Source organism: Haemorhous mexicanus, chromosome 4 (genome assembly GCF_027477595.1).
Source record: "Haemorhous mexicanus isolate bHaeMex1 chromosome 4, bHaeMex1.pri, whole genome shotgun sequence".
Taxonomy (NCBI): Eukaryota; Metazoa; Chordata; class Aves; order Passeriformes; family Fringillidae; genus Haemorhous; species Haemorhous mexicanus.
In genome coordinates, this window is record NC_082344.1 from 66221544 (window position 1) to 66239754 (window position 18211).

At 37.8% G+C, this 18211-nt stretch overlaps 1 protein-coding gene across 2 annotated transcripts in view; it reads left to right on the forward strand.

The window, feature by feature from the left end:
* The window catches only part of SORCS2 (sortilin related VPS10 domain containing receptor 2), a 533743-nt gene that overhangs the window by 155643 nt on the left and 359889 nt on the right, over window positions 1–18211 (forward strand). For both annotated transcript variants that reach the window (XM_059845225.1, XM_059845226.1), the window contains exon 2: window positions 17917–17984. In XM_059845225.1, coding sequence (XP_059701208.1) covers window positions 17917–17984 — 68 coding nt within the window. The remainder of the gene's footprint in view (window positions 1–17916; window positions 17985–18211) is intronic.

Below are 18211 nucleotides of genomic sequence, written 5' to 3' on the forward strand. Positions count from 1 at the left end.
ATTTTTATACTCTCTCTCCGTGAACTCATTTTATATGATGATGATTTCTTCTAATTTTTAATTAACATGTCTAAGTTAGAGTTGGGGAAAATGATCAGTGTTTCATTAACTGCCTCACACTTGGAGATCTATGCAAACTTAATTGATGTGGTTGCTACAGGGTACTTTGTCAGATGAGCCATCCTGCCACTACTTTTGTCCCCTTGCTTTTCAGTTCTGTGAATTTGAGTGAAAGGCATACTGCAACAGCATATAGTTTTACCTCCAAAGTGACAGTGTATGATGTGGTGTTATATTTCAGTGCAGTATTTCACCAAGAATATTTTGAAATATTTTGTAGACTGTGTATTGGAAGATCTGGTATATAGTGCCCCCCCTTAGCAAAGAGTGTATATAACAGTGTTTTGGAAAAGCACTGAGAGTTTTTCTTGTTCCTTCTCTGGGGAAAATTATTAGCCCAACTCTGAGCATCACAATTTAAAATAGACTTGCTCATGTATAACAAACACCCCTGAATTAATAATGTTTAATATCACAAAATATTAAAGCTTGTTGTTGTTATTTATTGATTTATTTAGCCATGTATATGAATGAGCTATAGTATCTCATTAGAAAAAAAACCATTGAAATATGTGAAGGCTGCATGGTCTGGTGGTAAAGGAGGTGTCCTTGGCTCTGGTCCCAGCTCTGCCACCAACCTGTCCAATGACTGGCACCAAATCAGAGAATCTCAGAAGGAGTAAGGTTGGATGGGACCCCAGTGGGATCATCTGATCCAACCTCAACTCAGTACAGTTATTGGCATACTAGAGAAAATAATTTTTGTGGAAGAAGAGGCTGTTATTAACCATACTCCTTAGTAAGTGAGTATGTTCCTACTTAGTACTATTCAATGGGTTTAGGTTATTGTAGCTGTAGTGTTACTGTTGCCATAATGTGATTGTATAGGAAAACAGCAAAAGCAAAGAAGAGCTGAAACCCAGTGATGTACTTTGTACTGTGAACATGAATTATGCCTAGAGACTGAGTTAGAGATTGTTAAGTCTGAGTAGCAATGCTGTCTGAACTTGCTATATCTAAGAAAACCAATACATTTTACTGTGTGCTTATCATAGTGGTAACAGCTAACTGCAGCAGCAGGGAGAAAGTTGGTAAATTATAAATTATTCAAATATTTTTTATGAAGTCATTATTAAAAGGATAGAAATTTTTTTTTCCTTACAAAGTGAGGAAAGTGGTTATTATATTAAAATATACTTGGCTTCCTGTAAAGTTTTTGACTTAGAAATTTGATCAACAGAACTCTTAAAATATTATATTCACATACTATTTTAAGGCACATGAGATTCATTTTAAGCCATCCATGTGGCATGGAATTGCAGAGTAATTGAGGTTGGGAGGAACATCTGGAGGTCATCTGGCCCACCTTCTTGCTCAAGGTAGGGCTCATATCAAAAGTGAGGTGAAGCTGTTAAGGGTCTGTCTTGTTCAGGTATAATTTGAGAACACCAAGGTTAGAGATTTGTCAGCCTCACTGGGTGACCTAGTCCCTAACTACTCTCAGGATGCAATTATTTTTCTTTTTATATCCCCATGGAATTTACCCTCCAGCTTGTGGTTTTATTTTTCTTGTTCTCAGACCCTGGAAGAGTCTGTCTCGCTCTTCTTTTTAGGTAGTGGAAGGTGCTGCCTTAGTGCTCTCTTCACTGGAAAAATGGAGCTATCTTACTTTTCCTTTTCTGACATGTGCTTCAGCTCTCTCATCATGGTCCTCTACTGGAGTTGACAACTCCAGGCTGTCAGTCTGTTGCAGCAGGATCCCAAAGAGGGACACAGTATTCTGGATTGTGTGTGTTGCTTTTGTAGGGAATTACTGAATGATAAATACCAATGAGAGGATCCCCACACCTACCTGGATGTGAGGGGACATAGTTTATATGCCAGATTTGTCATGAGAATCTGAATGCAACCAGGAAGGATGAGTTACTTAGATCTTTGCCTTTGCACATTGTATTCCATTTCTGAGGAGAAAAAACAACCAAAACAGGTAGGGAAGAAACCCAGTTTGAAAGAAGAGTGTGCTCAGTTTTAGTGCTGATATTAAGTACAAATTCTAAAGCTTCATTTTCCTGGAGACATGACGAGGAAGCAAGTTGCAGAGAGATGAGTGAGAGTGTCTTTTGGCACATTGCTCACCGGAACACTGGAGCCACTTTAGTGCTAAGCATGATGTAATGCAGGGAACAGTTTCCGTTTTAACTGTTTCCAGTTCTGCAATTAGGAATGCAATGCATTGCGTTATGAGAATAAAATTTATTTTTCCTGGTAGGCTTTTTAGTGTTGGGTAAATATGACAGTTGAAACACATGGTGTTTCCTTAAAAGCTGTGAATTCAAATGATGGCTTAGTGTTGAAAAAAGGATATTGGGTGTTTACGATCCAAGGCAGGTCTGTCAGCTACAGAAGTCAGAGCATGTTTTCCACAAGCTGGAATAGTCCATTTGGGGCAAGTGCCAGGAAAGGGAAAATCTCCCTTGAGGAAGCAGTGGGGACATAATTCACAATTTTGTGAAAACTCATTAACTTAGTTTCTAAGCATTCATTCTGAATCCAGTGCCAGTCAGTATTTCCATATTTTCAATCACCAATATGGATAGTGACATGAATTTGCTGATAAGTTTGTAGATAGCACACAAATTGCTAAAATAATGAATGTTGTTGCAAACATAATCTGAAATGGTTGATTAGATGAAATTTCAAAAATTCACTTTTATGGAGACGGATGGAGAGCTGTACATGCAAAGATATAAGGCTTTCAGGATGGAAGGCTGCTTTGGGAATTAGCAACCCTCAAGTCAATGTAAGGTTTTTGGGGGTAGCTTCCTCAATGAGTAAATCAACTGAAGTAATGGGAAAGAGAGCTCAAGAGGTTTGTTCTTGATGCTGATATTTTCCTATATATGTATTTGTGAACTGAACCTGGAAGATCTTGCTTTCATTTTTTTTCTCCTTGTCTCCAGCTGCAGACTCTTTTCTTGACAAACTTGCTTGCCCTTCTGCAGAAAATCAGTTGAATTCTGCTGGCAATTAGCCCAGGGAAGCACAGACTAGTTAGAATAATTATTGCTGGAGGTGTAGGTTTAGGTCTACAAAGCCTAAGGCTGAGCAAGAGGAGACAGATTAAAACCAGCTCTTCGGAGTCTGAGAGATGAATAATGTCTGGGCTTAGAAATTTCTGGAATTCTCAAGGAGAACCTGGTGGAGTAGTTGAAAAAATGCTGATTATTTTTGTATGTATATGCATTCATTTAGTCTCTCCTCTGCATGGCCTGATTTTATTAGGCATTCTTGCCAAGTGAGCTTTTACTTTTAAGAAAAGAAGAACAAACTGTTTTAAGTTAGTTTTCCAATAGCAGCACTATGCTGGCTTATCCCAGAATCACTGTTCCTGGAAACCTGTGGTGAGGTTCCTGTAAAGCTCTTTGTGGGCTGGCCATAAAGGGTATATCAAGAACAAGTAAGAATATAACTTGGCTTTGCCTTTGGTAGCTGCTGCTGCTCAGATCTGGTACTGTCACCTCAGAAATGTTCTCAGTTCTGGAGAATATATTCTGAAGATAAGGGGTGAGGGGTAGGAGTAGGGAGATGGCCCAAAAAAAATCATCCAGATGCTGAAAAGTAATCTTTATGAGGTGAATTGCAGGGAGGCCAGTCATTAATCTTATCCAAGAGAAAAGGTCAAAAAGCAATGTGATTACTGTGTGTAAGTACTTATTTATGGAAAATATATTTGTCAGAAGAGGTCTTTTAATCTTCTATAAAAGCACATGACATGATCCTGTAGATAAATATCAAAGGTAGATAAATTTACTCAAGGAATAAGTCATCATTACTTGCTTGGCTGCATAAATAAGTGTGGAACTCATTGCTAGAAGAAGAGGTAGGAGCAGTATATTTTTTAAAGTGTAGATAGCTGCATTTTGTGTGATGTGCTTTAAGTATGTTTCTGATTTGTATGGATTTGGGTCTGGAAGTGTAGGAGGAGAGGAGAATGGACAGAGAGGACCAGGTGATCCTTTCTAGCTTTGGATTTAGCATCTGAGATGCCTTCAGCTTACTTCTTTCACTGGAGGCTTATTTGTGTTTCTAATGGCTGCAGAACTAAAGCAACATGATAATTACCTGACACCACAGAATATCAGTCTACAGGAGGTCACAAAAGATCCCTTTTTCTCCTGCACATGTTCTCTGCTCCTGTTGCAGTTGCACCTACCCATGTCCACCCCTCAACAAACTTTTGTTCCTTCAGGGACCTGAGGACAGCCACAGCCTGGGAGGAGGCAGTGCCTGAGGTAATGCACACAAAGATCTGGATTTCTGGCTTACCACCTCTTCTTAAAGGGAGCTTTTTTAGGAAATGTGATTGTGTTTCGTGCTTTTTGAGGGCCATTTCCACTGTTCAGAATTGTTCCTGCCTCATTGCTTTGAGAGACCATCTTCTCCTTAAGCCTGAGTCAAGGCAATCTTGATTATGGGAATTTTGTCCCTGTCTTCCCATCCCATTGTAAGAGCAAAATATCAAATTAATCAGTTGGAACAAATCAGAATGATTCTGACACATAAACCTTCTGGAACAATCACCGTATCTTACACAAAATACAAACAGTTTTAGGGTAAGTTAAACTACAGGTACATCTTAGGAGCTAGAACCTACAGTTTAGAGAATCTAGAAGCTAACCTACAACATGCCTTACAGGCTCTCTGAGATGTACAGAAATCCTTCATTTTGCAGGAAAAAGGAACCACTGCCAGGAAGCAAAAATACTTTTTTTGTTCAGGAAAGCATTACCTTCCCTGCCACCCTAGTAACACTTTGTAGCCTTTATCCTCTTGGATTCATTATGAATTTAGCCTGAAAACATTTGGCTTTGTGATCATTATCTCCCATTACCTGCTATGAGGACTGTTACATTTCACTGTATTGAGCACTATTGGAATTAAGGTTATAGTTGCAGAAATATCTATTTCTACAGATTTCTAGCTCAATTCTAAGCAGGAAACATTTAGCTCCAGGCAGTTATTTAATTTTTTATTTCTGTCTTATTCCTTTGGTGTTGAAAATAAAATTTTCATAATCTTTGAAACGAAAATAAACAAACTGTCATGGAAGCTTGCCAATTCCCACCTTCCCCCTCCTTTTGTCCATCCTTCTACCTCTCTTCTAGCTGCAGTGGGATGGACCCTTTTCTCTGGTCTATCAGTGTGAAATAACCATGAGAGTCACTGCAGAGCTGAAAGGTAATTAATAATTAAAGACAGATCCAGAGAAATGTATCTATAATGCATTGATTTGTGGGGGGAGGAGTAGATAAGTTGCTTTCTTCTTTTTAAGTAAAAGAAAGAATTGGCAACTAGTCTTCATTTTGGACACAAATCCATTTTGCAAAATTCAGATTACACTTCCTTTTATCTATCCATAATGCTGTTTCTGGGCCTGGGGAGTTGTGACTGAAGTTTGCAGATCTGTCTGTCTGTCATGCACAGCCACAGACAGTTAGTATTCTGTGCTCTGAGAAAATAAAAAAAATAAAAATAAAAAGAAGGGAAGGAGGGCCAACCAGGTACCAGGATGCTAAAACCAAAACAAAAACTTGCCTGAGCTGTGATCAGAGACCCTGCATGTTTCTCTAAGGTATTTTTCTTAAGGCACTGAGGAGTAAAAAATTCTTAGGGACTGACAGATCTCCAAATAGCTTAACTCACTGAGAAAATAGGCACTGCTTTAGTTAAAATAGAAACCAAGAAACTGAATTTATGTGTTTGAGTATCTGTTTCCCTCTTCCTGGCTGATACATTTCTCTGATAGCACATTTACTGCCTGTTTATTTTATTCATGGAGGACTTGCATTATTTTCAGAAATGGGATAATTTCTACTTCTTCACTGTAGTCTCCTGACCTTTATGTTCATAAACTGGATCTCCTCTTTCTTTTGGGAAATTTTTTTTTGGATCATCATCTATTGGTAAGTTAGTTAATAAGCCCAGCTGGGTAAGAGGTGTACATATTATGCCTTCTTCCTGAGAAGTGCACTTCAGGCTGTTTGTGTTGTGATTTGGGGAAGGGATAGATAAACTAAAAAAAAAAAAAAAAAAAAAAAGAAAAAAATTCAGGTAAATTGCTGTCAATTTGTTGTCACAGAGATTAAAGGATTCTTTCACCTTCTCCAGACCAGGGAATATTGAGGGGACTTGATTACTTTCCCTGCTGATATGGAATCAATGCCCCAGAAATTGCTTAGGTGTCTGTGGGTAGTGCTCTGAGCTGGGCAGTTTGTGAACATGGGTAGAAAATTCCTGGACTGAGCTAAAATCTCCCAGCACTGAACTTTAACATTTGTAATTTCTCTCTTCACAGAGCAGTAATAAGGATACTCTCTTAATGAACTAATATGATTGTTATCCTTGCTCATTTTAAGTCTCAGAAAGCTTGACCCACTTTGCTCTGTGTTTTTCATGTATCATGCACAAACATTTTTGTTGGGGTACCATTCATACAATTGACGATTAAAAGTCAAATTTTAGCTTAAACAAACTTTAGTTTCCTTATTTTTTACACTGTGTTTCCTGAAGAAATGTCACTGGTCTTCTATTTGGAAAAAGACAATTCATGGAAGAATTGGCAGGGAAGATATAAGATTTTTTTTTGATTATTTTTTTTCCCCCCCTAAACTTGGTCAGTTTTGACATGCTTCTGTCTTCAGGAGGTGGCTGAGTAGTCTTGAACAGATGTTTTATTCATTTTACTGTGTCTACAAAATAATCTTCTGCAGCTATTTCTTGGGCTGCATTGAAAGCTTCTTTTTCTTTCTATTTACTTCTGAAAAATACAGGCCTACTGCCTTGTCTAAGAGCATGATGGGCTTGGGAGAGGTTTGAAAATAATTCCTACTGATGAAAAGCTATTTCTTCTTCCAAAGTGGGGAAATTAAAGGAATTGAATGTTGTTTTCGACATATGGGTGATGCATTTTTTCCTGTGGCCTCTAATCTTATAAAATTATTGCAAAATATAGTATTAAAAAAATAACAATGTGTGTAGTTGATCAGGGATTGACATAATAGGTCTGAGGTGATTTCCAGTAGTTACTTTTGCTTGCTTTCTCTTGTACATTGGGAGTGAACTTCAAGAAGTGTCTATTTAGAGATAGCTCTGGCAGTGTAAGTTCACACTGTTTGGTGGAAAAGCTTGCATCTTTAAGTTTAGCTCTGGGTATTCTCTTGCAGTGGTCTCATGACCATTTTAACTTGACATTTAAAGTCAGAAATTTGTGCAATTACATGCATTTAATGGAAAATACAATGTGCTTGTTTTTCCTGTGCACAGAATGTGTGAGACTTGCAAATACAGTTTCATCAAAACTGGATTCTTCTCTTCATGTAAGAGATTTCAAGATCTGATTTATTTTTCCTGTGTTTAGAATGGGCTTAATCCAGATTCTAATTGGTTCAGACTTTGGGTCAGACTCTGAGTAAATGCATGGGTATGGAAGGGGGAGGGAGGAAGCAATGAAAACATCCATTTGCTAGACAGCATTGAGCTGAAAATCTGCCATTGGTTTTGGACTGTAGCTTCTGAGCTCTGGCTATCACTGCCTTTCTGTCATGGCATCACTTACACCCCTATCTTGAGGAAAAACAATTTGCAAGAATTTAAAGGTTCCGATTTTTTTCTTTGTTTTGGGATAAGTTGATTTCCATAAGAAAAAGACTGTTGACTGGTAAACAGAGAAGACTATTCTCTTAAGTTTCAGAAATAAAATATAAATAGAGACAGACATTTGTAATTCAAATATAGAACAAACTCATTAGGAAAAATGATTGGAAAATAAATAGCAGGTCCAGAAAGATGCTCAGTATAATGGAGGACAACAGTAAATGTCATGTACACTTTATAAAAGTTTTAACTGTCTGAGAGTATAAAGTTCTATTGTAAAGAACCTTGGAATTAATTATATCATAGTCATACCTATCATTTTGAAGAAATTAAATACGTGGTTTTTTAGTAGTTGAAAAATTTAGTCTGCTGCACCTTCTGAGTTGATATATATAATTTTACAAATTTCTTCAACTCTTTCCTTTGTTTTTCTAGGAGGTAAGGGAAAAATTTTTTTTTCCATATTAAAGATGTTGCCTCTTTGGCACAGTTTCTCTTACATGTCAGGACATTGGTGTTACAGAGGCATGTAACTACTGCAGACCTCCTGGCTCCATGTGTGGGTGTGTTGTTGTTGTTGTTGTGTGTTGTGGGTAGGAGTGATGAGGGAAAGGGTCTTGGGACCCTGAAAGCTTTTGGGAGGTGTGGGAGTTGGGTCTAGGAACATCATGGATCAGAAAAGAAGATCCTTGGGGTTAGGCATATGAAATTTAGATGTGTCTATTGATCCTGCTTCTCAGTTTGTTCTCACTTTATATGATGTTTTCTGCTCTGCCTGGACTTCTCCTGCAGCTTATTTAGACAGGGGTTCATCCAATCTTTCTGAGAGGGTCAAGCTGGAAGTGTAGGTCCTAAGTATGATAAATCACTAGGAAACACAGTACTTCCAAAGAATTGTTACATCTAGATGGGCAAAACTGATCTCTAGAGGTATCTCTCTCTTTTCCTGTCCTAAAGTTGGGATAAACCAGGGCGATCTGTCTCCATTTCTCAACTGTAAAAGAAATATTATATTAAGGGGGTGCCAAAAGCCTGAAATTACCACATTTCTACAGAAAAGAGCCATGAGAAGGTGTAAGTGTAGAGGTAACTGTTCAGAAGAGTTCTAGGCATGAATTTAAAATATTTTCCTTCCACTTCTTGTGCTGCTTAACTATTGGATCTATCCTTAAATCCATGAAGACAGAAAACAGTAGTGCTCATAACATGAAGAAAGAAGTACTTAGCATATTTCTAAAATAATCCATGATCATGGGGAGAGACCAACCATGAAAAACATCAGTCTTTAAGGGGGAGAATTTCACATTAAGGGTTTGTGACTGAAACTGCTTTGCAGCTCTAGCTACAGCCAATTAAACGCTGACATGCAAAAACTGTCTCTAAAGAATCTGTTGAATACCTAAGCCTTTACTGGAGTAAAATAAAGAAATATAGATCTCATTTATCAGGGCCTACAATCTTTCCCTGCTTGTATCTACTTGATCTGAGGGTCATTTAAAATGTATTAGAGGTTTAAGATTGGAATGCGCAGCTAATTTGAAACCTGGCTCTAAGATGACTGATTATGTTATTATACTTCATAGTGGTTAAACTAAAGCACAGTGTCTGTATGACAAGAGGGATCCAAAATGATGTGGTGAAAGAGCTGTTCCTTTTCAGAGATAATGCTATATAATTCCACTTAGCTTTTTTATGTCCCCACGGCTCTTAAAGTAATGGACACCTAGGGCAGAGGCTGGGTGAGGAAACACAAAAAGCTGGCAAAAACTCAGTGCTCACAGATTGGAAATCTCCTGGTTTGGCTTCAGACTGAATGTGGAGAACTTTCCAGCACTCCCTCAGTTGCTTCCAATGTTTTCTTTGACGTATTTGGCCCCTGACCAATTTTCCCAACTGCTCCCAAGCCCTCTCTAATAGTCTCCTAACCCACTTGGATGTTCCCTCTGCTCCTTTACACCCTTTCCATTGGCACGGATATGAAGTTCTGCTGCTTCAGGAATAATGCTGAAGATAAATGTGCTTTCATCCTTCTTCTCAAAGGGGTTCATTCCCAGTATTTTACAGTAGCTGAATTCTGTTAATGCCATTTGAGGTGTTCCAAATTTATTGTGAATGGGGCCACGGGGAGCAGGCAGGCTTGGCGTTTGAGTGGGAATAGTTCCCTCTCACATTACGCTAGGGGCAGTGTGTTGGTACTTCTGAAATTAATTATTTTAGCAAGATAAGTAAGATGAAACAGTTAAAATGAAAGGCAGTCCTAGAGAGACCGACTTCCACCCAGGAAGAGTGGGTGGCATTGGGCCTTGTCTATCCCTGTGTGAAACTGCAGGGAGTATGGTCCTTGTTTGGAGAGGCACCAGGCACTCCTCACTTGAAAGGTGATCAAGCTGGGGGACTAGGGGGCTTTTGTTAAACAGTATCTGGAGTATCAGCCCAGATCTGTTTTGGGTTATTCCTGTTTTACTAGGACACACGAATGTTTTTTTTTTTCTTTCCATTTAAACCTCTTTACTTTTTTTTTTTTTTGTGTGTCATTTTCCAGCCTGATTTTGACTTTAGAATAAGCAAATTATCCCTGACCATGTAAATGCTGATTAGTACAACAGACACGGTCACATCACAAAAGGTGTGAAACAAGTTTTTTATCTGCCTCTGGTTTGTCTCTGGTCTTCTGACTGAAATATTAATCAGCATCACTCTTTCACTGTAATAGAACTGCCTCAGTCTTTAGCATGTTTGTCCTGGCAGAACTCCTTTCAGGCAGTAGTGTGCCTACGTTCCACTCTCTAGACCATGTTCCTATGTTTATCTTTCTCATTCATACAGAACAAACTCAGGCACCTACAATACCCAGTTAAAATAAATTTTAGTCCTTATTCATGATGAAGGAGGATATTAAACAGTGTGGTTCTTTGACTGATCTTCATGAAGTATCAAAGTCCCTGCTTCCATGTACAGTGGTTATAAAGCCTTTTTATGATAGACAGTTAGGTCTCATTTGAACACCATTAGCCATTTCAGAGATAATTAAATGTTATTTTGAGGTCATTGGAGGTTGATGAAACCTCTGGTAAAAATGATGCTATTTGGTACAATGATACTTAATCCTGTGGTTCTGGTGAAGACAGAGCAGCTGTGAGGGAGAGTAACCAAGATGAACACATCTGCCAAAAGCCCTGCGTCAAAGGAATGCTCTGCCCAGCTTGTGGTATCCTCCTCTTTTGCTATTTCCATATGTCTTGCATAATAATTTCATTTTTTAAATAAAAAGCATAGTTATTTTTATATGTAAATGTTTTTCTTTTTTTTAAAAAAAAGCTCTGGCCTTGAGAAAGCATTTAGTGATGCAGATTAGAAGCTCAGTTTCAATTTTCATAATTTACTATTGGGCTGTAACACTAAATGAGAGACTGGGAATATTTCACAAACTTCACTTAAAATCTCATTTTTCTTTTCTGGTAGTGAATGGCTATATAATAGTGATGATAGAGGTAAACAGCTTATTTATAACATTGCATTCCTGAAATATTTGGAAGAGACTAAAGATGCTTTACATATGCCATCTTTCGATGTTAGCTCTGCTTCCTCTTGAATTTTCATGGGAATGAAAAAGAATATTCACATAATAAGTTTGGTTCTGCAGGAAGGATTGCTAATTCAATTTAGAATACATTAGTAGGGAAGATAAGCAAAGCTAGTCTGTATTTAAAAAAGAATCACAATTAGGGGACTAGAGAGACAGGAAAAAATATCCTTGCTTCATGCTTTAGAAATTTATTCTCTTGGCATGTTTGCAAATGTGGTTTTAAGAACTTATCAAATGCTATGTTAAATATTTAAACCTAAAAATTCCTCTGGTTGTGTAGTAAAAGGCAATGACAGAAAACCGGAGATTTTTGTGTCAGAGGTGACATTGTTTGGGGCTGTTTGAAAAAGAACAGGAAGTTTAATTAAACAACTAGTTAAAATGTTAGGCAGTTTCCAAAGCTGCAGATTTGATTCTAATAATTCAGACTGAGCTCCCTCCTGTTTGCTTGAGCAAGCTCTGCATCTGCAGCATACCCAGAAATCTTGGACTTGCACCTAATGGTTCTAGAAAGGAGCAGCAATGTGAATATGCTGAAGTAGCAGCAGTCCACATTGGCTGACCAGTTCTGCATAAGCTTTGATTTTTGGGGACTGATCATCAGCAGTTACATAATAATAGTCTCTGTTCTTGTGTGGGTGGGTCAGGCAGTACCACAGAGAAACCTGTGCTTATCCAGCAGCCAGTTGCTAACAACTGCACTGGCAGGTCAGCTGCCTGAGTTGCAAATTACTGAAGATAGGAAAATATATTTGGGAAGCATCTTTATTTATATGCCTTCCCCATTCTTATATTTTTTGTAGTTTTTTTGTTTATTGCTGTTCTAGATGCATCTGTGCCATGGACTTGTGGTATAAACGGATATGGCTACTTCAGCTATATGGCTATCTACTTCTCTGTTAAATTTGATTGAAATCAGTCAGTGGATTTAGAATTAATAAGTAGGGATGAGGAGCCAAACCCATACATATAGAGTGTCATACATAAGGAGTGGCATCACAGAAACATAATTTTCTTAGGAGCTTGCATTGAAAATCTGGCATGAGCTGGTAAAGGTTGGTGGTGATGGTGTTGAAGACTTGTGTTCTTTGCTTGAGCTGTAGGCTCCTGAAGGCAGTAGGTTGTCTTTTTGTCCTGTGTTTGTACAGAGCTAACAGAGAATAATCCTGTTCTGTGCTAGACAGTGGATTAAATCTATTTGATATCTTAAAGTTACTTTTCTGTATGAATGTTTTCAGGGTCAATGTGTGAAGTACTATGTTTTAAAATGGTTTTGAATCTGGAAGCAATCACAACCACTGCTTTTAAGACTATGCACTTATTCAGCCCTTGTGGATGGAAATACCTCTTAGAGAACAGGAATTGAGTCATTATTGTGTCTTACTTTGAATTATGAATTAATTCACTGTATGGAATTATTACTAACGTTTAATACAAGTGCACTGGTATAGTCAGTGACTTCATACACAGTAAGTCCTCTCGTCTCCCAATACAATTTAGTTGGAAGAAATAGAAATCTAATTCTTTCAGTATTTCATATTAAATCATGTATTGCTTTTATGAACTTTATTACCAGAGAGGAGTAGAAGCTTATACAGTGAATTCTTAATAGCTTAAGTAATGGTTTAAATGTTTGCTTTTTTACCTTTTATCATAGTGCTGCAACAGAGTCAACCTAAATGCCCTTCTTCTGTTTAGTTTTCCTAGCATAATCAAATTATGATGTAGTTATGTTAGTCTATATAATAGCCTTGTAGTAATGTACCTTCATATTAATAATTTCCTGAATTTTATTTTTCTCTTAAGAGTCTTTGTTTTAAATAAGAGATGTGAAAATTAACTTTGCTCTTAGCATGATGATTGCAGAGCCTGCTGCTGCAAAAGTGGAAATGGCTTGAGGGATTTGAGCAGTAGGTGATTGCCTATAATTTGTTAGGGAGCTTTTTGATTATTAGGTGTCAAAAAAGTTTTGGAATTACAGGGAGTAGTAGTGAAAAATTAATAGGATGTGCCTAGAACTTCTTGATCTCCCCAAAATAGTTGTGGTGTACAGTGGAATAGTAAAATAGCTGAAAAGGTGAGTGAGGCTCTGTTCTTGAGCAAAACAGCAGTTATGTTCCAGTCATACAGGGTATTAAGTGGCTCTCATAAACACTTCTTTGGATTTCAGTGGGTTCATTCACATGAATTAAATTAAGCAGATGCTAAAAGGTATGCAGAAACTTGAATCTGTCTGAGGAGTTTATTTTCCTGTTAGCTCTGGCTGCCCAGAAGTACTTACAGCATGCTGTCACTGTCTAAAAACTTGAGAAAAGGCAAAAACTCACAATCATACTTGTAACTGTGCATTTGAAAGTATGAGATTATTGCTATTAAACTTCTAAATAGATTAAAAAAATCCTAAAACCTAAAATCACAAATTTCAGGGGTCAAATAAAACTTTATCTGTAACAATCTGCATGTAGATAGAAAAAGAGAGATCTTTGTTAAGAATCGTCCATGAAAAAAAAGCATCATGGAGGGAGCATGGGGAAAAAATAAAATAGTTTTCCAAATGTTGATGTTTATCAAAAAAGGACCTTAGCAAATCCTCCACAGAAAGATAAAATATAAGCACCAGGAAAGGTGATTGATCTAGAATTCATTCCTTTTTCCCTTCTCAGCCCTCTTAGCTGACATGGTGATGAAAAGAGAGGATTAAAATGGGCTTCTTAAAGCCAAAATTTTATTAGGAAATTATTAAAAGCACATTGTGTCTTGTAAAGTGAAGTTGTGCTCTTTTCAGCCCAGCCTTGCTGCAAATCATTTTCAGAGGAGAGCAACAGGAAAGGAAAGGGGATAAACATAGATCATTCTAACTTTCATTATTCACTGGTAATAATATCTGTGGAATTTTCCATTTGTTTTCCTGATCTGTCATTCACTGAAAACCCAGTGCACCTATGAAGACAGGTCTATATCCAGAAAGGATTTTGGATCAAACTGCTTCAACTCCTTTATTTGGAGAACAGTTTGTGACTACTGAGAATTCACACAAGCAGAAACGAAGTTATGGAAGCAGGGGAATGATGTGGGAGAATCAAAGTTCCATCTCTGCACCCCACTGTCTCTTTCCCCACCAAAAAAGGAGGGGGAGGATGAGGTAGAGAAATTTCTGAAGGCCCAACACAGAGAAATTGACTGAAGCTAGTTATTTCTTCCATGGAAAAATAACTTGTAATGCACATTGCATTTGATTCTTAGAATTCATAAGGGATTTATCTTCCATACCATGGCACATAGAGAGAAATACTGGCTTTATTGAGAGGCCTTTACCAAAGGCTTGGGTAAAGAAGCAGATAATAGAGTATCAATTTTGTGATAAAAGCTGAAAGTTTTCACTTTCTTTTTTCCCTCTCAGTATTTTTGTCCAGAAGCACCATCAGGTATTCATAGGTTCCTAAGCACACAACAGTAATCACTGTTGTCACCTCCATTGTCATACTCTGGGAGGGAACTCAAAGAATTGTGGGTGAATTTAAGTTTAAATGGTTTTAAATGGTTTCACAAGTCTCTGGAAGTCTGAATGGAGTGGAGATTTCTAGATAATCCTACAAATCCAATTTAAAGTAGAAAATCTGATAAATTTTTATTCTCCTTCATTGCCTACATTTATTTTAGCTGTAAAATAATAACAGAAAAAAGTTAAATCTGTTGTAGCTGTCCATGACTGATGGTAGTATGAGCTGGTTGAGAATCATATCCTTGATCATTGCTCAGTTGCTGCTGTGCCTCTCCCCACCACAGGCCACCCAAGCACTTTCACCAGGAGAGCCATGTGTATGAACCACTGGCTTCAATCCAGCCTGTAAAATGCTCATAATTATGAAGTCTCCTTAAGATTAAATCAGTGAAACAGGCTTCTGCTCTTAAAAATGATGGGTAGAATCCAGAGGTCCTGAAGACCTTTATGCTTTCATTGTGAAATAATTCCTTCTGTTCTTTGGATCTATCTATTAATTTAGAAAAACTGCCTTTATGGTCAGCCTGCATCCTGTTTTCAGGATTACCTGAAAAGATGCCCACAGGCTAAAGGACTGTGCTGTGAAATCTGTTAAATAGCTGGCCTCCATTATTCAAATACTAAGATGAAATCCACTGGCAAAGCTGACATGATGGTCAGCCCCTCAGCAACTTCATTCTTCTTCAGTCGTGACAGGAATCTGCTAATGTTGTTTGAGAGTTCAGAGATGGCTTCTTATGGCTTTGTTTTTCCTAAGTCATTCTCTCCACTTCCAAAGTGCAAAATAGGGTATTTAAATTTTTACATGAGTTTACCAGTCAGATTGGAAAGTAATGACATCTCTTTTTCAGAGCTCTGACTCAGTTTAAAGCAGCAATCCTGCAGCATCAAGAAGATGTTTTACTGCTTATGGCTGCCCCCCACTGCAGTTTGCAGTTACCTGAAAGCCATTCAGTTGAAGTGTGTGGAACAGCAGTGCCTTTCTGGTTTGGTGTGTGCATGCCCAGATGAACTGCAGCTAGCCAGCAGTACCATGAGCCTGGCTGTCTTTAACATTCCTGACAGGTGCTGGGTTACAAAAAAATGGCTTTTCTGGAAGGTTCCTTGTTGGTGCACCCATACAGGTTATGCTCAAAGCAGGTAAACTGAGGGTGACCCCATAGGATTTTCTCTGTGTGATTTTAATCTGTTTAATTCAGGAATGGAACACTGGGCTTAGCCTGTGGCAGGATGGCTCCAATACACTTTGCTGAAAATTTTCTGAATGTTAAAATTTCTAATTCTAGGATGTACAGGGATGAAGAAAGTTGGTTGACCAGATTCAAGATTCAGCCTCCATTTCTGCATAAATGGAAGGAAAGAAAGTATAATCTCTTGTATTTTTAGGGATTTTCTTTTTTATTTTCATGTACCAAGTATGCATTCTTGTATCTCTTGAAAAAAGAGACATCTCTTAAAAAAAGAAATTCCAGATCAGTTTTTGTGACTTCAGAGGGATTATACTTGTTTGGAGAGGCACAGTCTGAAACTTTTCCCTTAATAATTGGAGCCAATAGATGCTCCCTGTAGTGAAGTTTCTTTCTTTTTCTTCTTAACTGCAAGCACCAGAAAAAGCTGTCGTTAAGACACTGATGATACAATAAATAGCTGACCTGGTAGAACGTGCTTGGGCTGTAGCCAGGAATCTCATCCACAGATACACTCTCCTTTGGGAAATGGTTCTTTCCCTTTGCTTTGTAGGACTTGTAGTAACCTATTTTTTTTTTCTTTTTTTAAGCCAAACTTTTATTTTTATAAATAATCAAATTTTAAATAAAGGGATCTGGTAGATTGTGGCTCTTTTGAGAATAGGAGTGAATAATACTTGTGAATTATGGATTGTTTCCACTTTTGCTTATATCAATATACATCCAGGAATATTTGTTGGGAGTTTATTAGGTTTGGCTAACCCTGGGTGAGACTGGTATTATACCTCAATAAAACACTGTAAAACACTGCATTATTTCCATGTAATAACATCCTCAGTCTGTAATTCTGTTCTCTCACAATCTCCAGCATACAAGGAGTGCAGCATAAATGTATCATTGGCATATTTAATTATCTGAATAATCAAAGTGAACACCTACAGTTGCTGTTTGCTGTAGATTGCTCTGCTCTGACCACCAGATGAAGTGCCAGTTAAATAACAGCTTGCCCCAAACTGTTGGAGACTGGTGTTGACCCCACATTAAAGAAAGCCTCCAGCTGTGCAGGGGACCAGCCTGTTCTGCCTCTCTGGGCTTGCCATGGGCATGTGGCTCTAAGAGCCACTAATATGGACTGGCAGCAAATGAAAGAAACCTGTAAAAGATCCAAACATAAACCATTGTATTGAGCTTGTACACTAGTTGTGGACTGGTGCTTCACATTATTTGACCAGTGAATTTGTCACATGTTGAGATGATGGAAAATATTTCCTGCAGACTATTTTCATAGGATGAAGGTGTTTTGTGGATAAAATTTACTTGTGTGTTTTGTTGCTTGTTGCTGATGTAGATGAGTAATTTATTGAGCACAGAGCTAGTTCATGAAGGGGAAAAAGTGATTCTTCAAGAAATGAAAAGTGATAGCTATGACAGTTGCATTGCTGATCTTGTAAGGAAGACCAGAGCTCTTTTTTTCCCTGATTTTTTTAATTTGGATAATCAAAGTTAATCACCATTGTTTAACACTTTGGATTAAAAAAATAATTGTGTCTATAGAGTTGCCTCCTAAATTTAATCTAGCAACCAGGTTGGTTTTTCCTAATCCGAAAGCCATAAAGAATGCTTGAGGAATGTGATGTGGTGGTGGTATTTATGTGACAATTCCAACTCCACTACTTATGTGAAATGGGCAATCTTTCACAGTCACCAGGTTTACAGAAAACCTCAAGTGCTGAAATCACTCTTCCCAGAAAGAAGTGAAAAATCCAGGCTCAAAAGCAAAACTCTTAAGAGTCAAGAATGAGGCCAAATGCATTTCAGGTTTTCAGAAGCCTCACTTTCGTTTTTCCCAAAATCATGCGGCTCATGTCTGTTTCTGTTTCTCATGTCAGTTTACATATTTAAATCTATTTATTCTCATTTTCTTTTAGGTGATCCTGATCCTTACCAAATACTATCATACTGACATGGGGAAAGTTCTGGAGAGCTCTTTGTGGAGGTAAGTCCTCTGCTTTTTCTATAATCTTCCCTCCTGCCGTTCTTAGAAAAGATTCATCCCTTCCTCTTCCAGACTGCTGCTGGGTTGTGTTGGTAACTAATTGATGCTGATTGATGTTGTAAGATTATCCAGATTGTCTTCAGCTCCTACTCCTTCTTTTCCTTGAATGCATTTCCTGTTGTTGAATTAAAGTTTGTAATGAGTTTTAACAGTAGAAACAAAGAATG